General features: G+C 37.2%; 1 protein-coding gene across 1 annotated transcript; it reads left to right on the top strand.

Moving 5' to 3' along the window:
• Positions 4,273-23,403, top strand: KLRF2 (killer cell lectin like receptor F2). The gene is made up of 6 exons (XM_018049112.1): positions 4,273-4,342; positions 7,209-7,307; positions 9,345-9,392; positions 19,518-19,666; positions 20,732-20,847; positions 23,286-23,403. Exons 1-6 carry the CDS (start codon positions 4,273-4,275, stop codon positions 23,401-23,403), a joined length of 600 nt encoding a protein of 199 aa, XP_017904601.1.

Raw genomic sequence — 25,331 nt, 5'->3', positions numbered from 1 at the left:
CTTGTCTGTGGCCTTAGTACAAGGTCTCTCACTTGTGACCTTGGTATAGGATTCCACAGTTTCCATTTGGGGACAGAAAGAAGACATTAAGTTTGAGGGAAGATGAACATATTCTACTTATGCCATCACCAAAGCATTCTATCCATACGACTAATAGGAACACATACAGGAAAATACAGACATACTTTGTATTTTTGTGCTTTTCGAATACTGCATTTTTTACAGGTTGAAGGTTTGTACCAACTCTGTGTGTCAGAGATGGTGAGCATTTTTCAGCAATAAAATATTTAAAAATTAAGCTATGTGCATTTTTTAAACACAACTATTTCACACTTAGTAGGCTATAATATCATATAAATATAAAGTTTATATGCACTGGAAAACCAAAACATTTGTGTGACTTGCTTTATGACAATCTTAACTTTATTGTGGTGGTCTGAAACCAAAACCACAATATCATGGTTGAATGAAATCTACTTGTTCCAAAGGAAGGTCAAGATATAAAATTTTACTCAAAATATAAAACATTTTCATTTCTTCAAAATGTTCCCTGATGTATGTTTGCAATTCATTTCCCTACCCTGTGGAAGCAGGCAGCCACTCACCTCTTATTAATGGAGATAAATTTTGCTGGTTTTAGAATTTTGTATAAATGGAAGCACACAGTATGCATTCTTTGTAAGTCTAGTGTCTTTTGCTCAGCATAAGTCTTTTGAGTTTCATCCATATGGTTGCAGAGACAAATGGTCCATTCTTTATTATTGCTACATGGTATTTGATTGTTTGGATTTATAAAGTTTTGCTTATCATTAGTCCATTGAATTGTTTCTGACTTTTTGCTACTGTATATAAAACTGGCATCAATATTTCTGTTAAAGTCTTTCTGTGGACATTTATTTTCTTATCTTTTGAGGAAATACTTGGGAGTAGAAATGCTAGGTCAGATACAAAATATGTGTTTTGTCTTTTCCCTCTCTTTTGTAATAAGAACACTCCAGTTGTGATCTGGAAGGTGATGAGTATGTTTACCATCTCAGTTGTGCTGAAGTTCTCATTGCTTATGTCCACACTCTTCAGATTGCATGCATTAAATACAAAACTTTTGGTTAGAAATTTTACCTCAAGCTATTTTCCTATTAGATGAAAATATATTTAAAACAGCTTATAAAAGTATAACATTTTCCAAAGAAATTGTACTATGCCCATCATTAATGTAGAATGGTTCAAGTGATTTCATACCAATGGCAACTTTTGATATGGTCAGTCTTTTTATTGTAATAATTCAGTGGTTTCTATGATGCAATTATGCCCAGTGTGGCTGATTGCAAGCTACCTTTGTGACATTACTGAATACCAGAATTTAATAGAGATGTGCAGTAGCAGATCTGTGTATAAATGCACAGTAATTCTATTATATAGATATGACAGATATAAATTAGCTTTTTTTATTCAGTTCAGTTCAGTCGCTCAGTTGTGTCTGACTGTTTGCAACCCCATGGACTATAGCTTGCCAGGCTTCCCTGTAAATCACCAACTCCTGGAGCTTGCTCAAACTCATGTCCTTTGAATCAATGATACCATCCAACCATCTCATCCTCTGCCTTCCCCTTCTCCTCCTGCCTTCAATCTTTCCCAGCATCAGGATCTTTTCCAATGAGTCAGTTCTTTGCATTAGGTGGCCAAAATTTGGAGCTTCAGCTTCAGCATCAGTCCTTCCAAAGAATCTTCAGGACTGATTTCCTATATGCTTGACAGGTTTAATCTCCTTGCAGTCCAAGGGACTCTCAAGAGTCTTCTCCAACACCACAGTTCTAAAGCATCAATTCTTTGGTGCTCAGCTTTCTTCATGGTCCAAATCTCACATCCATACATGACTGCTAGAAAAACCACAGCTTTGAATTTTTGTGTGTTTTTAATTACCTTTGGGTTTTTTTTTTTTTTTAAAAAAGCTTATTGGAGCATAGTTAGTTTCCAACTTTGTGCTAATTCCTGTTGTAAACCAAAGTGAGTCAGCTATACATATACACATAACCCCTCTTTTATGGATTTCCTTTCCATTTAGGTCACCACAGAACACTGAGTAGGGTTCCCTGGGCTATACAGTAGGTTCTCATTAGTTATTTATTTTACACATAGTAGTGTATATACTTTGCATTTAATGTGAGTTATTTTAGTTTAGATAATGTAATTTTCAATAATGATTATATTTAGTGATTGGACTTCAATTACTGAAAGAGAAAGCAGGTCCTCAGAAGGAAGATCTCTTCAATACCACGACTAGTATAAACCTTAATAAATGCTGAGTCCACACTCAAAGTGACTTTTGTTATAGCAACTTCTCAGGCCACCATAAAAAAAAAAAAAATGTGGTGGCTTAAACAATAGAAATTTATTTTCTCACAGTTCTGGAGACTGAAAATCCAAGATCAAGGTGCCAGAAGGTAGATGGCTCCTGAGATCTTTCTTCCTGCTTTACAGATGGTTGTCTTTTCACTGTGTCCTCATGTTACCTTTTTTTTTTTTTTTTTTTTTCTGTGTGCAAGAAGAGAGAGCACTCTCTGGAGTCTCATCCCTTTTAATTGGGGCACCAATCTTATCAGATTAGGGCTCCACCCAGTGTCTTCACTCAACCTTAATTATCTTGATCAAGGCCCTGTTTCCAAATACAGTCACATTTGAAGTTAGGGCATCAATGTCTGAACTTTGAGGGACAAAACTTAGCCCATAATTTTCCATCTTCTGGCTCCCTTAAGGCATGTCTTTCTCACATGTTAAATACATTCAACCTAACAGTCTCAAGAGTCTCAACCCATCCATCAATTCCAAATGCACAGTCTCACCAACAGAGATGGTGAGACTCCAGGTGTGATTCATCCCAAGGCAAAATGCCTCTGGAGCTGTGAAACCATCCAAGTTATGTGCTTCTGTAATACAGGATCAGGCAGGCTCAAGGCAAACACTCCCTCTCCAAAAGGGAGAAATCAGAAAGAATAAAGTAGTCATGGGTTCCATGCCAGTCCAAACTCTGGAGAGGCAAATTCCATTGGCCCTGAAGGTTCAAGAAATATTCTCTTTGACTGGATTTTCTGGGTCTACTGGAGCAGCAGTGTCATCTCCAGGGTCTTAGGTGGAGGCCCTGCCTCCTCTGATCTGAGTGATGTGATGGCCTTGTCCCTGCTGAAGCTGAGGAGGTGGCCCCACATTCAGAAATCCAGGAGGAAATAGTCTTGTCACCATTCCTCACCCCTGTTTGTTTCTGCATGCTCTAGGTTTATGGTGGGAGTAGTAACCTTGATGATCCCCAAATGGTCTTCAGGACCATCCTTCTTGAAGGATAAGGCATGTTCGCAGCTGGATATTTCCAGAAGTCTGAAAACAATCCTTATGTTAGCTTACCTCTGTCCTATTTATTCAAAACTTGCAACGTCTCTGTTGGTATATTCATGGCTTCTGATGATGGTGATGTGTGTTTGTGTATGCTTAGTCATTCATTCTTTTCGATCCCAGGGGCTCTAGCCCAACAAGTCTCCTCTGTCCATGGAATTTCCCAGGCAAGAATGTTGTGGCAGGTTGATATTTCCTACTCCAGGGGATCTACCCACCCAGGATCTAACCCACATCTCTTGCGTTGGCAGGCAGATTCTCTACCACTGCAACCCCTAGTGGGCTGATGATACAGCTAATTAAAATTATGCATAGTTTCTTTATGGAATGATTGTCTGGCCACACTTTTGGTCTTTTCTCCGGAGTATGTCTTTTTACTTCCTTTATATGGGTAGGCTGAGAATTTTCCAAATCTTCAATTTCGCGTTTCTTTTTTGCTTAATGATTCCTTAATTTATCTCTCTCCTCTCACATATTACCATAAATAGTAAGGACACCCTGGCAGAACCTTCAACACTTTGCTTAGACATCTTCTTAGCAAAATATTCAATCTCACGTCTTACAATTTCTACTTTCCACACACCAGAACCTAATTCAGCCAAGTAATTTGTCTATTTACAACAAGGTAGTTGAAAAGAGTCAAACAAAATAGCCACTCTTACCTTGAAACATACAGAATTTTATCTAAAAATCAACATCTTTTCATTTTCATTCACCAACATATCCTGTGTGGTTTTAGATAGCCCTGCCAGAGTGAATTTTGATTATTTTTGGACTTCCTTTTAGCTTTTGGTATATCATGCTTAGGAGAAATATTCAAGACTGAGGCTATCCTCTATTTTATTTTTCCTATTTTCTGGGTAATATTATAAGAAAACACTTGAGGAAATGGAGAATGAAGATGGCTATATGATGCTGAAATTCAAGAATCGCTTTGAATCAAGGAAAAAGTCTAAAGGTAGGAATATTATTCACCTTTATTTAGACTCCAGTTTAAAACTGCATTATTCTCTTAGGAGCAAAATTATCCCTAATGTTTTAAAATTAACCATATTCTGGGATTTTAAAAGACGATCATGAATCATCTAAGATAAATTGTTCAGACTTCTATAAGCATCAACCATAAAAAGATGATTTTTGCAGCCATGGGTACAGAGAAATGCTAATAGGATAAAGTATAATCCCTTCAAAGTAGCAATATGAGAATAAGAATGCAACTTTCAACTAAAAGGTCAAAAACAGTATTTTTGCATAAATTATTTCTTTTACAAAACATAAGAAGGAGACAATGATTTGGGTGTCTTACGTACATGAAGATATCTATTATACTTCCAAAGTAAAGAGCTAGTACTGATGGTGGGAGTAGCAGTGGTATATAGTGTTTTACAGCCTTAAAGTCTTTTTTATACATACCCATTTTCAATGTTCACAGAAGATCCATGGAATTGGCAGAATAATCGATTAGGAATGACAGTCAAATTGAGTCAAATTGACTGAATTCGACCCTAAGCCCCACAAAGTTCCTGACCTTTGACAATTTCTTTTTTCTTTTAAATCTCAATCCCTTTACTTATAATAAAGCAAATATATATATTGTGAATTTTTTCTCTCTCTTCTTAATGTTTATTTAAATATCTACTTTCATTTTATGCTCCCCTCTTTTTTATGGAAGTTTCTTCCTGTTATTTTATTTTATTTTTAATTTTTTTTTAGGCAATGCCATGCAACATACAGGATTTTAGTTCCCTGACCAGGGATCAAACCTGTGCCCCCTGGATTGGGAGTGTGAAGTCTTAACCTCTGAACTGCCAGGGAGGTCCCCATATTGTGATTTATTAAATGTAGACATTATAGTAAATGAAAATAAATTATTAGCTATTTCTTCTTTAATGTATAAATCACTTTGTAATAGACAAGGGAGCAGAGACATATGAAATCTTAGTATAGATACATAGAATATAAGATAACATCCATTTAAATTTAACTCATACTATAAAATAAAGTTACACTTATTGCATAAGTAAGTAAGTAAGCTAGTTAAGTGTTAGCCACTCAGTCGTGACCGACTCTATGACCCCATGGACTGTTGCCCATTAGGCAAGGAAAATTTCCCAACATAAAGCAGATATGAATAACACAACTAATAATCTTGCAGAAGTGATAATAATGAATTCAAAGAGCAGTTTCTTAATATTGAACCACTTAGGCTAATGGCAACCAGTTAAGTGGGTATAAAATGGACCAGTACAATGCACTTCAGGTACCTGGCTTGATACAGTATGTAAATTTTGGCTTATGTAAAAGATCATTGGCCTTTAATTTATACCTATAATAGTACTTGGCATTAAGCTTAAAATTTTCATCTCTGGTAAGTATGGAATCTATTAATTGCAGATCTATGTGGTCATAAACTTGAGAAAATATATTATGAGGATTTTTGGTGAAGTAGAGATCTTTGGTGCTTCCCTGGTAGCTCAGCTGGTAAAGAATCTGCCTGTAATGCAGGAGACCCCGGTTCAACTCCCAGGTCAGGAAGATCCCCTGGAGAAGGGATAGGCTAACCACTTTAGTATTCTTGGGCTTCCCTGGTGGGTCAACTGGTAAAGAATCTGCCTGCAGTGCAGGAGACCTGGTTTCAGTCCCTGGGTTGGGAAGATCCCCTGGAGAAGGGAAAGACTACCCACCCACTCCAGTACTCTGGCCTGGAGAATTCCATGGACTATACAGTCCATGGGGTTCCAAAGAGTTGGACACAACTTCACTTTCACTTTTTCAGAGGTCTTTCTACTTTTGTATGTGACCAAAAATAGATTAAAATTGAAAGAGGATCTTAACATAGTATGCCTGTTTAAGGTATTTGGAAGTTTGTTTTCTCCTCTGTAAAGGGATCATTCCTGTCAATTCTGAGCCAGAGGAATACTGTGCATTAATTTAGACAAGCCTCACTAATCAGAGATCTATGCTGTTTAGGCTGATGTTGATTGCTGTCCAAAATATCAAAGCCAGGAAAATACAGTATAGCATATGTAAAAGAAGAATAATATGGAAATATTCCCAGTACAGTGGCTGGTACATTAATAGAACTTCAATAAATGTTTTATTTGTTATAGTGAGTCATTAAAATAAATAATATACATGGCAATAGCTGATATATATATTATTCTACATATATAATATAAATTACATATTTTGTATTTTATATACTAATGCTTCATATCTTTAATATATTACTTTTGCATCCCCTCCTATTTTATATTTTTAACTTTTTAAATTAATTTTTTAAACTTTTCATTTTGTATTGGGGTATAGCTTATTAATAATGCTGTGATAGTTTCAGGTGAACAGCAAAGGGACTCAGCCGTACATAAATATGAATCCATTCTCCTTCAAACTCCTTAATATATTACTGCACATTATATACATGATATATTATTCATATATACATACATATATACATTATATTTATTCATGCAGAGGTAATTTAATGTCATTGTAAGTCATCAAAAGTCACCAAACAATCAAAGCAAGACAATTTCAGCATAATCAAATACATTCGATAACCATAGCATCTCTTTGCTTTTGTATTGTATTTTAAAATTTCAATTAATCATACTTTTCATCATAATTTGGGTATAAATTAAAATTATAAACTAAAGATTAAATAAAAAGAAATTAAAGTGAAAAGCTTATACATAAGTTAATCACAGATTCTAATGCTGTATCTAAAATGAACAAATTTTCTCTAATAAAAACAAAACAGAAAAATGTATACAAAGTAAATAGTCACAGACTTCTAAATTTTTTTTTTAATTTCAATATTTCAGATTTCATCCTGTATTTACAGTGTTACTGTCTCATGTTAGTACTTGGATGCATTGGCATCCTTATTTTCATTATGTCAGTAATTGGCCTGAACTTTTGGGGTGAGTATGGAATTTTAATTTATTTTTTCACTTTCAAAAATAATAGTTGATCTTTAATTCTTTTTACTATCAAGATAAGCTCCACACTGTAGCTCAATATTGGTAAGCTGACCAGTTATATATTTCATATTACAAAATTATTTTTAAATTAAGAAAAATTAGGAAACACTCAAGTATAAAATTAGCACTTATTTCATATCTCTTCTTATGAAGTACCTCCAATAAAAGATTGACATCAATTTATTAAAAAATTACTATTGTATTTTTATTAAAAGTATATGTTCATTGGTATCACCTTGAGAGACAGGACAGTGATATAAAAGCACCTACACACTTTTTTCCTGAAGTAGTAGTTAATGTGCTTATTCTGTAGTTGTTCTTTTTGAAGTAACTAGACTAATTCATGGTTTCTATAACTTTCTCTCAAAACTGTAGTTCTTGAAAATATAGGGCTCAATGAAACCAATAAAATTTAATACATTGATAAAAATATTAGTGAGGATAATATTCTTTACTATTTATATATATTTTAATAAATTAGTGACAATCTTAATATTAATGTTTCTTTTAGATTTTTGCGTATACTTTGACCAGTTTAAAAATACTTTTCATGCTTCTAGTTTAAAACAAAGTATTGACCATAAATATTTACTTACACTCTTTCCCAAGATTTTATATTTAAATAGTAAAAAATATATATATATATATAATAACAAAGTGGAATAACGAATAGAAACACAAAAGGGTAAGTGAAGAAAATTGTAAAGAAAATGAAAACTGGACGGGCTAATGCTATTGGATAAATCAAGGGAGGGAACCACAGTTCAGAAAACGGTTAATAGACGACTTCAATCTAGATGAAGCGGTTCCTCACAGCAAAACCTGGAGAGGAGCCCCTTTTCAGAGATAAGAGTGCAGAAGCAAAGTCATTAATAGGAAGACTTTATGGTATGCTCTTTTAGATTGGCGTTGTGACAGCCTTACTCTGCTTATGGCAATCCCCATCATATCATATCAAAAACAAATAAAAATGCTCCTAAAGCAATTAGATAGAATAGATTCATTGTATTTCAGAACACCATAGACAAAGACATGATCCTAGATGTTTACATGAAGAATTCATTTCCTCTCAAAGAAAAGACAAATTGGCCTCACATTTTCAAATGTGCATAAACTTATACCACTGTAGCAATGTTCTAAAAATTATGAGCAATGTTCATTTTAATGTAAGATTTTTTATGCATTCTTTTGGAACAAATAAGGGGGTGAGGCTAATTTTAGATAGAGTGAAACTAGCCTGGGAATGTAATCAAAAGACCTTTCAGATTATCAGCTGTTCTGTGTTCTGAAACGCAATTAATTCACTCTGTGTTAAAAAATCTATAGATAATGCAAATAAGAAGCTGAAGGAACTTAATTAGATGAAAGGAGATTCTTGTGTGTATGCCTGCAACAAGATGAAATAATGGCAATTAAAAAGTTCTCTGAAAAATATACAAAAAAGTAAAAGGTATGAATTTTAAGAATGCACAGAATATTTGGATTTTGATTAGTACTTGGAGAAGGCAATGGCACCCCACTCCAGTACTCTTGGCTGGAAAATCCCATGGATGGAGGAGCCTTGGAGGCTGCAGTCCATGGGGTCACAAAGAGTCGGACACAACTGAGTGACTTCACTTTCACTTTTCACTTTCATGCATTGGAGAAGGAAATGGCAACCCACTCCAGAGTTCTTGCCTGGAGACTCCCAGGGACGGGGAGCCTGGTAAGCTGCCATCTGTGGGGTCGCACAGAGTCGGACACGACTGAAGTGACTTAGCAGCAGCAGCAGCAGTAAAGCAGTAAAGCAGTAAAAATAGATATGGTAAAAAGTAGTTAACTCTCAGGATGGAGAGGAATAGAGGCATAGCAGAAAAGAGAGATTTTGAATTTTTATTTGTATGCTTTTATTTTGTGCTAGTATGCTTATTTTCATATACCTAGACTTCTATCCATTTTAAGTTTCTCTTTATATTTTTCCCTTTGCATTGAATGCAGATAGAGAAATGGATTTCCTTCAGAAAGCAAATATCACCAGCCTAGCAGGTAATCATCTGTCTGTAATGCACTGTTCTGTTTGAATCAAAGATTTCAATCAACTGGTCACATGAATTTAGGAAAATTAAACATCAGTTTTGAAAACTTGCAAAGGAATAATGTAATAACTAACATCATAGAACATTTAGTGTAGATTGAACCAAGTGTAACTGTTCAAATTACATGTGTGAACTTGGTTAGGCAGTGCACAATACCCAGACATTTGATCAAACACTTGTTTAAATGTTGCTGTGAAAGCACTTTTTAGGTTATGTTAATATATGTCAATCGATTTTGAGTAAAGCAAATCACCTTCCAGAATGTGGGTGGGCTTCACCCAATCAGTTGAAAGCCCTGATGCCAGAGTCCAGCTCCAGCAGCCAAGGAATCAGCCTGAAGGGGTGAGCAGTGTTGGCAGATGATGATGTAGCCTCTGACTCATAGTATGGAAGTGAAGTGAAGTGAAGTCGCTCAGTCGTGTCCGACTCTTTGCGACCCCACGAACTGTAGCCTTCCAGGCTCCTCCATCCATGAGATTTCCCAGGCAAAACTACTGGAGTGGGTTTCCATTTACTTTTCCAGGAGATCTTCCCGACCCAGGGATTGAACCCAGGTCTCTTGCATTGTAGGCAGACGCTTTACCATCTGAGCTACAGGGAAGTCCATAACTACATGTTTATTTCAAGCTTCAGGTTTTCTTTTATACTTTGACAAAAGCATTAGGTCAGAGGTTTGACATTTTCAGTTTCCCCCACCCAGATTTATTGTCTCCAGAAATCATTGTTGTCCTTCAAACAGAGTTCCTGCTTCAGATTCTCAAAATTGGCTTTACTATCGATTATCTACTTTCTGTTATGTGTCCTATACTTGTGATTACATTGTAACTCATGCCGCATTCCTCAGTTTATTTCTTATCTTTCTAAATCCCATTGGCCCCTAGCATCTTAAGATCACTATCTCCTAAAAAGGCTTCTAACTATTCTTAATTATTCCTAAACCCTGAACTCAGCAAGGTCAGTTTTCATTCCAATCCCAAAGAAAGGCAATGCCAAAGAATGCTCAAACTACCGCACAGTTGCACTCATCTCACATGCTAGTAAAGTAATGCTCAAAATTCTCCAAGCCAGGCTTCAGCAATACGTGAACCGTGAACTTCCTGATGTTCAAGCTGGTTTTTGAAAAGGCAGAGGAACCAGAGATCAAATTGCCAATATCTGCTGGATCATCAAAAAAGCAAGAGAGTTTCAGAAAAACATCTATTTCTGCTTTATTGACTATGCCAAAGCCTTTGACTGTGTGGATCATAATAAACTGTGGAAAATTCTGAAAGAGATGGGAATACCAGACCACTTGAGCTGCCTCTTGAGAAATCTGTATGCAGGTCAGGAAGCAACAGTTAGAACTGGACATGGAATAACAGACTGGTTCCAAATAGTAAAAGGAGTATGTCAAGGCTGTATATTGTCACCCTGCTTATTTAACTTATATGTAGAGTACATCATGAGAAACGCTGGACTGGAAGAAGCACAAGCTGGAATCAAGATTGCCAGGAGAAATATCAATAACCTCAGATATGCAGATGACACCACCCTTATGGCAGAAAGTGAAGAGGAACTAAAAAGCCTCTTGATGAAAGTGAAAGAGGAGAGTGAAAAAGTTGGCTTAAAGCTCAACATTCAGAAAATGAAGATCATGGCATCTGGTCCCATCACTTCATGGGAAATAGATGGGGAAACAGTGGAAACAGTGTCAGATTTTATTTTTTTGGGCTCCAAAATCACTGCAGATGGTGATTGCAGCCATGAAATTAAAAGACACTTACTCCTGGGGAGAAAAGTTATGACCAACCTAGATAGCTATTCAAAAGCAGAGACATTACTTTGCCAACTAAGGTCTGTCTAGTCAAGGCTATGGTTTTTCCTGTGGTCATGTATGGATGTGAGAGTTGGACTGTGAAGAAGGCTGAGCGCTGAAGAATTGATGCTTTTGAACTGTGGTGTTGGAGAAGACTCTTGAGAGTCCCTTGGACTGCAAGGAGATCCAACCAGTCCATTCTGAAGGAGATCAGCCCTGGGTGTTCTTTGGAAGGAATGATGCTGAAGCTGAAACTCCAGTACTTTGGCCACCTCATGTGAAGAGTTGACTCACTGGAAAAGACTCTGATGCTGGGAGGGATTGGGGGCAGAAGGAGAAGGGGATGACAGAGGATGTGATGGCTGGATGGCATCACTGATTTGATGGACGTGAGTCTGAGTGAACTCTGGGAGTTGGTGATGGACAGGGAGGCCTGGTGTGCTGCCATTCATGGAGTCGCAGAGTCAGACACGACTGAGCGACTGAACTGAACTGAAACTCAGCAAACTTCTTTTGCCATAAATATTTCCCTCACCAACAGGTCTCAGATAACAATCCCTCCCTTGGCCTCAAGCTGCAGCCTTCGTGCTCATCCTGGGACATTCTTTGTAAAGATCCTTGAACAAATGTCAACGGTTATTTTATAGATGATTTTCTGGGCACAACTGCAGAAGGCTTTGTGCTTTCTCATGCTTCTCTCAAGCACCTTAACATTCTTTCCAGCCAACTCAACCAAAGAAAGGAAAGAACAAGTCAGAATCACAAGACCTAACTCCATCATCCTGCGGCCGTGCCTGCGAGATGAGGAGAAGGGGTTGGGGCCATGCCTCCATTTTGTCAGTAATGCCTAACGTGGCTCCTGACACCCTGAGAGACAAATACTGAAGTTTTCAGGGGAAGAGGAAATTGAGCCTCTAGAATGCCTTCAGATTTGGGCTGCAACACCAGCTTTTCCCTGGGTCTCCAACCTGCTAGCCTAAACATTTTGGACTTGCTAGCCTTGATGATCACATGAGCCAGTTCCTTAAAATCTCTCTCTCCTTTCATTGTCATTCTTTATTTCTCTCTCTTTAAACATGCACACACAGACACAAAATTCTGTTAGTTCTATTTCTCTGAAGAACTGTAACATACCAGTTAGCATAGGGCAGGATGCCATGATTCAGTGATTAGTAACATGGGTTATGGAACCAAAGTAACTGGGTTGAAACTTCAGCTTTAATATTTATCTGCTGTATGACTTTGGGAAAGTGATAATGTCTGTGTGACTCCCTTTCTCATCTGTAAATTAAGCATAATAATATCTACTTCATAAGGTTTTGTTTTATTATATTCTTGTATTTCTATTGTGTTTCCCTGGTGGTTCAGGGAAACCACCTGCCAATGCTGGAATTTTGATATAGCATTTGATACACAGGTTTGATCCCTGGGTCAGGAAGATCCCCTGGAGGAGGAAATGGCAACCCACTCCAGTATTCTTGCCTGGGAAATCCCATGGACAGAGGAGCCTGGTGGGCTGCAGTCCAAGGGGTTACAAATGAACTGGACACAATTTAGCACTAAATAACAGATTTGTATTATGCAAAATATAACTAAAAGTAGAAAGGATTATATAATAAATCTCCATGTGCCTTTCAATTGGTATCAACAGTTATTAACACGTAATGAAGATTAACTCATCTATATCGCCACCTCCATCACACTCTCATACTAGGTTTTATTAAAGCAATTACTGGCTATCATGCCATTTAATATTTAAATATTTTAGTATGTGATTCTGACAGTTAAGGGTTTAACACAATCACAATGTCACTATAAGTCCTGTGTTCGTTTACTGTGTACAATGGGTTGCTTTAATATACATGTATTGCAAGATGATTTCTATCTCCATCACATCACAGTTACCATTTCTTTCTTGAGGTGAGTATGGGTGTGTTTTCATTTCATATGTAGTAATGCCTAGGAGTAGAATTACTGAGTTACATAGCAATTCTTTGCTTGAATATTTGGAGGAACTGCAACTGTTTTCCAAAGCAGCTGCACCATTTGATGTCTCCTTGGGCCCATTTTAGAATTCTACCACAATTCCTAAAACCAAGTTGACAATAACCTCCTAATATCATCTACTATTCCATCAGCATTCGATTTTTGTTTCCATTTTATTTGTTAGGATCAGAGCAAAGACCAGTTACATCAGCTAAAATGTCTCGAGTCTCTAAATCTGTATATTCTCCTTACTTCCTTTTGTTTCCTTCTTAAACATTTATTTAATGTTGAAAAAAATGGGTTATGGTTGTGTCTAATTTCTCATGTTCTGGATTTTACCATGTCTATCTCTATTGCTTCATTGAATGTATCTGTCTTTTATAAAGTTGTTTTTAAAAATAAATATATGTTAAGTGCTTAGAAACCTGCTTGGCCCACAGTAATGACATTTTGTGTTAGTTATTATTATGCAAACCATCTGAGACAGGAATTGATACAAAGTGTTGCTCAATAAGTATTTTTCTCCATCCTCATCCTCATGATAGTTCTCCTTATTGTAGAACGTGGTGCTTGAAACTGAATTAACTCTTATAACTCTTCTGGACAATAAGTGTCCACATTTTGCATTTTTTTTGTGGTTTTAACATATTACATTGATCATTTGGAGTATTTTCAGTGTGTTTTGCCGCTCTAGACCTGTATCTTTACAGTCTATCAGAATCCATGTAATAGAATTAGTTTGTCCAAATGACTCCTTTTCACTAGTGAATAAATAGCATCTCTCCAATCATAAACTGAGAAGAATATTTAAGGTCATTTTAGCACATGACTATGTACTTGTACAGGCTTCCCAGGTGGCCTCAGTGGTAAAGAACCCGCCTGCCAATGCAAGAGATATAAGACGTGAGTTCAATCCCTGTGTCAGGAAAGTCCCTTGGAGAAGGGAATGGCAACCCACCCCAGTATTCTTGCCTGGAGAATCCCATGGACAGAGGAACCAGGCAGGCTATGGTCCATGGGGTCACAAAGACTCAGACACGACTGAAGTGACTTAACACACAGGCGTGTATGTACTTGTATAGCTGAGATTATAATCCAATCACCCTGAGTCATCACATACTTTTGGAAGATTATAATTATTCAGGATTGTCCACTCTTGCCCTAGTAGAGAGTAAAGATATATTTGATGCTTTATATATTGATAGTCTTCAATATATAAATTTTATATTATTCTAAAATTTTATATTATTATAAATTATTATAAATTTTATATTACATCCACGATAGTCCTCTTCAAGTCATGTCTGCTGATGAAGTTTTGTTTTCCCATCATAGCTAGATATCTTAATTCAATTTCCTAAAATGAATTTTTAAAAAATTTAGACTTTAGATGACAGACTAAAATAGTAGCCATGAAAAGTCTGACATGCTCTAACTTATGGATGTTTAATTCGGTCGTTCAACAATCAACCTTCATGCACTATAATTAAAGTGATGTGTGATAGGAGAGTCAATGATGAATATGTCAGTTACCTGAAGAAACTTCCAATCAGATAAAAGTTATGGAGTCATTCGCAGGTGACAATGACATGGACAATTCATCCTTAGTTATGCAGCACCTGAGTGTTCTGATTCTTAGAGGTGGCAGAAATTATGACTGTTTAAAAACTTTGTTTTGGAGGTGAAAAATGATCTCAGAGAGATAGCAGTGAGCAGTCCTAAAGAGAGATCTTAGTTCCCTCCTCAAGAATTGAACCTAGGTAGCCTTGATGACAATCAGGAATCCTAGCCTCTAGTCCACCAGGGGTTAGAGACTCCAGGAGCAGCCCTGGCTCTTTTCCCCATTTTAAAGCAAGAATGTTTCAAGGAAGCAAAAACTGTAAACACATGCATAAAGTTTATTATTAGAAACATTGTAAAAAGTGGGAGAGCACACAGGGAAGCAGTTTGTTTAAGACAGAAGCAAGGCAGAGATACACATCGATAGAGGAAGAGTGTGGGTGTCCTTGCTAATGAGGCAGAGCACAGTAAAGAGGAAATTTAGATCACTACCATAGGACAGTTCTTCTGGGTCTTTGTTTACCTTTGGCCGATTATCTCAGTTCTTTTCCCACACTTGACTAGTCCTCGGACCCTCCCCAACGTGGGTGCACAAAAACATTTTGCAGAGATGCATCCCACAGCAGAGGCCTGTGGGTACGTCCACACTTATTATCAGATGGTGCACCCTCCATTTTTGACCCCCAAAGAGTCTTCCTGTGTACATGCAGGCAGGGGAGTTTTCCTTGACCTCAGAAGTGGTCATCTTATCTCTTTACTTTAGTAGTGCTCAGCTTCTGCCACTAGCAGTGTCCTTGGAGGGTCTGGATGAGAACAAAAATTTTACTCCACTTAACAAACAGCAGCTGTCTGGCTCAGGGGCTTATCTCCTACCTCAGAAATGAGGTTGATCATTAAAAGATACACATAATTTAGAGGAAGAAGAAGGGAAGGCTATTCAAGACTAGGGAACTGCTGGGGTCCAGCCTGGTTGATCCAGGGAATTTGAAGCAGGGACAGAGTTGGCATCTGAGGAATTAATTGCTTGATTAAAGATATGGAGGGAGATTAGAAAGAAATACTGTAGTAGAACTATTAGTGGAGAAAGAGGCTGAATAACTTGGTTTACACAGAGAACCAATAAAACTCTAAGACGTGAAGTTTGCACCACCCACGTAGGCCACTGGCGCCTGCTTGAATAGAGGAGGGTGCCCTGCCTTGGGCTCCCTCTCACGTGGGTCTTAGAAGCCAGGGAAAGTAAGTAGACATGGCGAGCCTCCATGCTCCAGATGGGAATTCAGCCAGAAAAGAAGAGAACGAGAAAAGACCACATGGGGGAAATCAGTCTTTCTAGGAACTGGTCTGTTTCTTTATTTTCCAAGTCCACTTTTATACTTTCAGTTATACATAGAGATAAATGTGTTCTCAGCATACCTTTGTTCTTACAAGGGTCTTACATTTGTTTTACAATATCTTCCGGTCTGGAGACCGATTAACATTTTATGGCCCCACCTTTATTTCTGTTGATAAAGGTTAATCGATCAGGAAACTTGTTTCCCCTTAAGATCTATTTAGTCTTAAGATAGTGATAAAGTTACATTTTTACATAGCAAGGACACAGTGATTTATAACAAAGAAAGAGGAATACAGTGATCTATAACAAAAGAGAAAATTCATTAACTCAAAAAGTCTAGTATTGCTAACATCAAAACTACTATATTTCCTTTTCTACATTCCAATTACATTGATTAACATACTCCCAGGTGCCTAAGGCTATGGAGGCCTGGTGGCAATCAACTCAGCGATGAAACCCTGCACCAACATAATTTCTAACTAACTCGCTAATACTATACTAATAATTTTCTAACTTCTCAAAAGAATCTGTTGTTAGAAAGTTTAAAGCATCTTGTGCCTCTCAGGGTTGGGAGGCTGTAAACAATCACATGTGGCCAGATAATCCTGTCAGGCAGGCTAGAGAGCCATCAGAGGAGTTTTTGGACCACACCCAGGAGATTTATTAACTGGAGTCCTAAGTTAATTCCTTTACAGAGAGAAGTGGTGGGGGATCAGTTCAGTTCAGTTCAGTTGCACAGTTGTGTCCAACTCTTTGTGACCCCATGAATCACAGCACGCCAGGCCTCCCTGTCCATCACCATCTCCTGGAGTTTACTCAGACGCACGTTCATCAAGTCAGTGATGCCATTCAGCCATCTCATCCTCGGTCGTCCCCTTCTCCTTCTGCCCCCAATCCCTCCCAGCATCAGAGTCTTTTCCAATGAGTCAACTCTTCGCATGAGGTGGCAAAAGTACTGGAGTTTCAGCTTTAGCATCATTCCTACCAAAGAACACCCAGGGCTGATCTCCTTCAGATTGGACTGGTTGGATCTCCTTGCAGTCCAAGGGACTCTCAAGAGTCTTCTCCAACACTACAGTTCAAAAGTATCAATTCTTCGGCACTCAGCCTTCTTCACAGTCCAATTCTCACATCCATACGTGACCACAGGAAAAACCATAACCTTGACTAGACAGACCTTAGTTGGCAAAGTAATGTCTCTGCTTTTGAATATGCTATCCAGGTTGGTCATAACTTTCCTTCCAAGGAGTAAGTGTCTTTTAATTTCATGGCTGCAGTCACCATCTACAGTGATTTTGGAGTCCAAAAGAATAAAGTCTGACACTGTTTCCACTGTTTCTCCATCTATTTCCCATGAAGTGATGGGACTGGATGCCATGATCTTTGTTTTCTGAATGTTGAGCTTTAGGCCAACTTTTTCGCTTTCCTCTTTCACTTTCATCAAGAGGCTTTTTAGCTCCTCTTCACTTTCTGCCATAAGGGGGATGTCATCTGCGTATCTGAGGTTATTGATATTTCTCCTGGCAATCTTGATTCCAGCTTGTGTTTCTTCCAGTCCAGCGTTTCTCATGATGTAGTCTGCAGATAAGTTAAATAAGCAGGGTGACAATATACAGCCTTGACTATTTGGAACCAGTCTATTGTTCCATGTCCAGTTCTAACTGTTTCTTCCCGACCTGCATACAGATTTCTCAAGAGGCAGGTCTCGTGGTCTGATATTCCCACCTCTTTCAGATCCCCCGTAATGTCAGAAGTATAGGTGAAAGGCATAATGCAGCAAGGCAGGCAAACTCTGGTTTTGGGGGCAGATGCACGAGCAGATTTAGTGAGGCTCCCGTAAGGCCCAACTCGCCTTTGCCTGTCAGGCCCCTTAACCTCATGACCTTTGCCACGGGTGGGACTCCTCATGCTGGCTCCTGGCAGGGAACTGTGATTGAAAAGCAATCAACACAATAAGGTAAGAAATGATGATGAAAATTATCTCACAGGAAGGAAGTGCAGGTTGTAAGGACAATCTCAAATTGAAAAGAAATTAGAAACAAGGGACAGAATCAAACAACAGATTTTTAATTTTTTGATTAGTTATAAACACTTAAAAATATTATATATTTGTATATTATATAAATATTAATATTTATGTACAAATAGTTTAATATAGATATTATTTGTGGTAATTATTTATGTTAATTTAAATTAGTAATTATTAATAATATAAAATATTATATGTTAGTATATAAATAATAAATTTAAATATATTATTTAAAATATTATTTTAAATTAATAATAATATGTTTTATTATTTATTAATATATAATATATATAAGTTTAAATATATTATTTAAAATTATTTAAAATTAAATATATATTACACCACAGCTTTCTTATCCATTCATCTGCTGATGCACATCTAGGTTGCTTCCATGTCCTAGCTATTATAAACAGTGCTGCGATTGTATACGAAAGCTGTGGAAAGCAATGGAATATTACTCAGCCATTAAAAAGAATACATTTGAATCAGTTCTAATGAGGTGAATGAAACTGGAGCTGATTATACAGAGTGAAGTAAGCCAGAAAGAAAAACACCAATACAGTATACTAACGCATATATAGGGAATTTAGAAAGATGGTAATGATAACCCTGTATGCAAGACAACAAAAGAGACACAGATGTAGAGAACAGTCTTTTGGACTCTGTGGGAGAGGCAGAGGGTGGGAAGATTTGGAAGAATGGCATTGAAACATGTATAATATCATATAAGAAATAAATCGGCAGTCTAGGTTTGATGCAGGACACAGGATGCTTGGGGCTGGTGCACTGGGATGACCCAGAGGGATGGTATGGGGAGGGAGGTGGGAGAGGGGTTCAAGATTGGGAACACGTGTACACCTGTGGTGAATTCATGTTGATGTATGACAAAACCAATACAATATTGTAAAGTAAAAAAAAATAAATAAATAAAAACAAAAAATTAAAATTAAATATATATTATAAATTTAAATATATAAATAATATAAAATATTAATTAATATAAATTATTTTAATATAAAATATTATTTAATAAATAAATATGAAATAATTTAACATATAAATATTATATAAATGTATCTGTATTAATATTTATATATAAATAATTTATATTATATATTTGTATCTCCTAATTATGTGGTCAGAATTCATAAGCTTTGTTCTCTGCAGCCCATAGCCCCAAGCACTGCCTCCATTCCAGGAAATATACAGATTTTGCATTAATTTCATTCTCGTGCTGCTGATGAGGTACCTTTTAATCACAAAAAAATGAGTTGGCAAAAATCTATTTTCCATTCAATTACACTTGATACTATTCACACTTTCTCTAATGACTGTAGTTTAACTGATTGCTTTCCCCTCTATTTTCCTTCAGGAAATCATTATGTGTGCCCAAGTGACTGGCTACTGAATCAACGAAAATGTTACAGGTTTTCAACTGTTTCTAAAACTTGGAATGAAAGTCAACGTGATTGTTTAAAGCTACAGGCACATTTACCTGTGATTCAAAATTCAAAAGAGCTGGTGAGGAGTCAAGAACAGTTTTTAAGTATAAGGGTGAATCACTAGGTACAATTCAAAGTGTGAGTGGTTCATAGTCATTGCTTTTGAACATTCTTTAACCAGCATACTATTCATGCAGTTCTCAAGGCAAGAATACTGAAGTGGTTTGCCACCTCCTTCTCCAGTGGACCTCATTTTGTCCAGCCCTAACTAGCAGGGACACGCCCTTCAGCCACTCTATGTAGCTGGATGACATGCCTGGTGCCCCAGCTGTCCCACTGCTGGTCCTTGTTGAGCCTGTAAACCTTCACTGGCCATTGGGTATAGGTCAATAAGCAGCCCGGTGTCAGGGAAAGGCCCTATTGGAGTGACTGGGAAGGGGTTCTGGGAGAGGCTGGAGCCAAATTCGGAAGACACCCAGAAGTAGAGGGCACCCTGGTCTCTCTGCTCCCTCTAGCCACCCAGGGGCCTACAATTACTATTGTTTTTTTTTTTTTAAGCCCTATTATTCTGAAAGCAATGGTTATTTATCATTCCATAATGCCTGGCTCAGTGCCTTACTGTATGGTTTGGTTTAGCCACTAAGTCGTGTCCAACTCTTGCAGCCCCAAGGACTGTAGCCCACCAAGCTCCTCTGGCCATGGGATTTTCCAGGCAAGCATACTGGAGTGGATTGCCATTTCCTTCTCCGGAGGGTCTTCCAAGCCCAGGGATCAAACCCATGTCTTCTGCATTGCAGGCAGATTCTTTACAGACTGAGCTATGAGGGAAGCCCTTACTGTATATAAGGCATCAATTTTTTTTTGAGAGCTTGTTTGGAGGTTCTAACAGGGGAGTACAGCTACTTGTATACTCTTGACAGGAGACTGGTCCTCCTCTATTGGGATGGTCGTCCTCCCTGATGGAACTTGCAGCTTCTAGAGGGATGCACACGGAGTGGCTAGGGAGGAAGGGACACCCACCTAGCCAGCCAGATCACCTGAATCAACACTGGCGATCAATATGGTGACAGATGTCACAAACCTATTGCCTTCACATCCCCAAATTTTTTTGAATGAGTGAACGAATATACTATTTCTCTTGTAGGAGTTCATACAGAAGAGTTTGAAATCTGGACAACCTAGTTGGCTTGGACTATATATTACATCGCCAGGAAAACAATGGATATGGATAAATGAACAACTTTTTGTGGAACAAGAAATGTAAGTACTTATTTGCAGGGGGAAATGGTAATGGTATTGATGTTTTATTTATAGAAAGGTATATTTATTTAAGCTTCTTTGCTTTCTGGTCTTTTTCTTCTTTCTTTCCTCATTTCTTTTGAAAACTTTCTCTCTCTTTTTTTTTTCTTTCTTTTTTCTTTCTTCCTTCACTCTCTTTCCTTCCTCTCCTTCTCCTTTTAACATTTACTGAAGACAATAGAGGGGGTTTCCAGGTGGCTCAGTGGTAAAGAATCAGCTTGCCAATGCAGGAGACACAGGTTTGATCCCTGGGTTGGGAAGACTCCCTTGAGGAGGAGGTGGCAACCTGCTCCAGTATTCTTGCTGGTAAAATCTGATGGACAGAGAAGCTTGGTGGTCTAGTCTGTGGGACTGCAAGGATTCAGAGATGACTGAGTGACTGAGCATGCAAAGGGAATAGAAAGTGTTCATTATGAAACCTGTAAATTATTAATTGCAAAAAATGATAGTTACTTTTACATTGTTAAACTGATTTAAATCTCCTTTAAAATATTACCAAGCAAATATTTTCTATATACAAAATGCAAAGATAAATTTTACTTATAAATGAAAAACACCTGAAATATATACAAACATCTCTTGAGCTGAAATCAGAAAGTGAGAATTTGCAATTTTGCCCTTAGAAAATTATTTCAATCTCACTGAAATAATTTTTTTTTGCATGTAGGAAAAAAAATATTTTTTGTATGTATGAAAAGAAAATGAAGCTTTTCTCACAATATTCTTGTGTGAACACTATAACGTAATACATGTAAGAAGGCTTTAAGATTCTTAGGTGTCACAGATGTTTGCATGTTCTCTGCGCTTTGATTTTCTTAACATTCTAACCTGCTAGAGCACCTGAGATTTGTCAAGTTTGGGACAAAGACCATGACATGTCAGTTCATTTCAATCTGTTTATTCAGTCCTGCTGCTGCTGCTGCTGCTGCTAAGTCGCTTCAGTCGTGTCCGATTCTGTGCGACCCCATAGACGAAAGCCCACCAGGCTCCTCCATCCATGGGATTTTCCAGGCAAGAGTACTAGAGTGGGGTGCCATTGCCTTCCTAGATATTGCTATTCTCCACTCAGTCTTGTCTTTCACAAACATTAAAGTATGAAGTAGTATTCATTCTTTGGACATGCTTTGATTGCAAACTTGACAAAATTTAGTTAAAAATAACTAGGCTCTTTTTTTATTCTTTTATTTAGAAAGCAGAATATTGTTACGGCAGCATCTCTCTCTCTCTCTTTTAATCCTGTAGCCAAAAGAGAAATGTATTGTAGAAGGAGAGTAGATAACCGAGTAACATATCTCATTTTAAAAGGTTTCATTTAAATATTTAAGGAAAAATGATATGCAGATGAGGCTTCTCAGATGTCTCAGTGGTAAAGAATCCGCTCGCCAGTGCAGGAGTTGCAGGAGGTACCAGATCAATCCCTGAGTCAGGAAGATCCTCTGGAGAAGGGAATAGCAATCCACTCCAGGATTCTTGCCTGGAGAATCCCATGGACAGAGGAGCCTGGTGGGCTACAGTCCATGGGGTTGCAAAGAGTTGGACATGACTGAGTAACTAACAAACACAATCAATGACTAGAAAAAATAGTTAAGGAAATAGCTCTCTCAAAAATTATTCTATTCACACTCATTCCTAACCCTGTCATACCACTGAAGAATTAGCAGTTATTTAAACAGTTTTAACTTGAAACTATCCCTAGTTTCCAACTTTGAAACTCCTGAAACTCCCACTGGTATGTAGAATATCTGTCACCACATAACCTTTATCAAAAACTTTCATTTTAGCATTTAGCTGTCTCGAAAGGGCATTATTTATGCTTCTATGTGAAAAATGAGTAGATGGAAAGTGACACGGAAATGGATTTTCAATCACAAGGCTATGACCAGGGAGAAAGAGAGGCAATGGTAGCTTGGGAGAGAAGTAAATGGCTGTCAGGACTAATCTTGAGATGGAATGCCCAGGACTTGCTGATGCATGTGATTTGAGGGTTAAGAGGGCAGGAACAGCCAAGAATGCTCCTAGTCTTCAGACTAGCACTCCAACAGTATTGATACTCAGGTAAGAGCCATCCCAGAAGGGAGGGCATGGGGGATAAGCAAATCAAGAGTGCCCCACTGGCAACAAAAGAAGAGTTTGGCAACAAAAGAAGAGTCTATTCTAAAATCTTTTGTTGTTGTTATTGTTGTTATAACAATATAACAGATTTGTTATAACAAATGTGTTGTTGTTATTCTAAATCTTTTGTTGTCCCTGGCAACAAAAGAAGAGTTTATTCTAATATCTCTGCAACATTTTGACTGCTGGAAAAAAAAATTACCTGCAAAACTTGGCTGGGGGAAACTTTAAGAAGTATAACCATTATTTTAAGATAAATGCTCTAAAGTCTGCCTTGTGTCTTCTAGTTTCTCGGTGATTGGACCCATTGATAACATGAGCTGTGCTGTCATAACAAGAAATCAGGTGTATTCTGAAGACTGTGACTCCAAATTTAATGGCATTTGCCAGAGAGATGCTGTCTGAACAACGAAAGCAAATCTGTGCATTTAAATAATTGGAAGAGAAATATATGGATGTTAACAGTGCCTATCTTTTTTTGGAATACAAACTTATTTTTTAATACAAATAAAAAATTTTCATGTATTCTATACAGATACAACACTCCAAAATTAGAAAATGGAGTAACTTATTTTTAAATTAGAAAATGTAATTCCCTATTGATTTTTTTATAATGCTATTAGAGATTAGTATTAATTACTTTTAGATGTGGTAATTGTATTGTGGTTATGTTGTATAGACAGGGAAACATTCACATGATATTATGTCTAGAATTTGCTTAAATAATAAATGATACAAGATTGTTGTTGTTGTTGTTCAGTCACCCAGTCGTGTCTGACTCTTCTTGACCCCACGGACGGCAGCATGCCAGGCCTCCCTGTTCCTCACCATCTCCTGGAGTTTCCCCAAGTTCGTGTCCATTGCATCGGTGATGCCATCCAGCCATCACATCCTCTGACACACTCTTCTTTTGCCTTCAATCTTTCCTAGAATCAGGGTCTTTTTCAATGAGTCAGCTGTTCACATCAGGTGACCAAAGTATTGGAGCTTCAGCTTCAGCATTGGTTCTTCCAATGAGTATTCTGGGTTGATTCCCTTTAAGATTGACTGGTTACAAGATTGACAATAAGTTAATAACTTAAAACTGAATAATGAGTATATGCGACTTACTGTATTATTTTCTCTACTTTTAAATAGTTTGATGATTTCCTAACACAAAACAAAACATGTTTTGGTTGGGGAAGAATGTTGATTTCTGACTTCAGTCTTTGACATTCTTATTTATCCCTGTTGCTGCAGTGTCTAAAAAATATGAAATTTAATCTTCTAATCCTGCTTATTCTCTATTCCTTGGGTTTTAACTCTTCCTGTGCACTTGATGAAATAACAGACCAGTGCATAGATGTGGTTATACAACATTTTTTTCCTTCATGGTGGGCTTTGTCCTTAATTACTTTCAGTTTTTATCAAAAAGAAATCAAACTTTCAACTGATAATAAAGTACTCAGCCATTGTAATTATGAATATCTTTTTGAAGTAATATACCATCTTGTATTTAATGTGATTCTACAATTCATTTCCCTTTAATCAAATTTGCATTTAAACATTGTTATATTGAGAATTGTCTCACTCTCTTAGTTTTCTAACTGAAATTTTATACAAAGTACCTTATTTTTCTCTCATCTATCCAAAATGCACTCATATTTCAAAATAAATTCAACAGTTTGTGTCTCCTAAGTAGGTGAGGAGGTATGACATAATATCATCAAGAAGTTCTCTGTAGCTCATGCTGAGCCATCAGGAATTGATTCACCCTGATAGGTATGACTTAAAGGAAAACACGGAGTGAATTACTTTAAATCATTAAGCAGTTAAAATTAATTTGTAATCATGAACCAACAGCAAAAATAAAACACATTGTGAATAAAGCAAAATTTGAACTTAATCCGAGCCAAAATGTAACTTTGGCTAAATTTCATATTTTTAACTTTTCTTGGTGACAAATGATGACTAGATAAAATATGCCTGTGCTTGCTTACATGCTGATATCTTCCAAGTATTTGCATTCACATATAGTACCAGGAACAACATTTATGGTTGGGACTCACAAGAATCTCCTTTTCTTTTATCAGAAAGTTTCATCTGCAACTAAGTTAGGAATGAGCCTCCATTAAAGATATGGAAGAAAGATTAGTCTGTGTGTTTCTGTATGTTTATCCTGTAACCTAGATACTTTCTTTTTCTCCAGCTTCTCCATCCTAAGTGTCTATGTATTCTCCTACACTCTCATCCCTTCTTGTACTGAGAGGTTGCAGTTACCTAGGCAGGAAGTTAACTCAAACTAATGTAACAAAGAAGGGCTTGATATAATTTTCCCCACACCCTACAGAGAT

The sequence above is a fragment of the Capra hircus genome, chromosome 5 (assembly GCF_001704415.2).
Source record: "Capra hircus breed San Clemente chromosome 5, ASM170441v1, whole genome shotgun sequence".
In the NCBI taxonomy this organism is placed as follows: domain Eukaryota; kingdom Metazoa; phylum Chordata; class Mammalia; order Artiodactyla; family Bovidae; genus Capra; species Capra hircus.
This window is presented reverse-complemented; position numbering and strand designations above follow the sequence as displayed.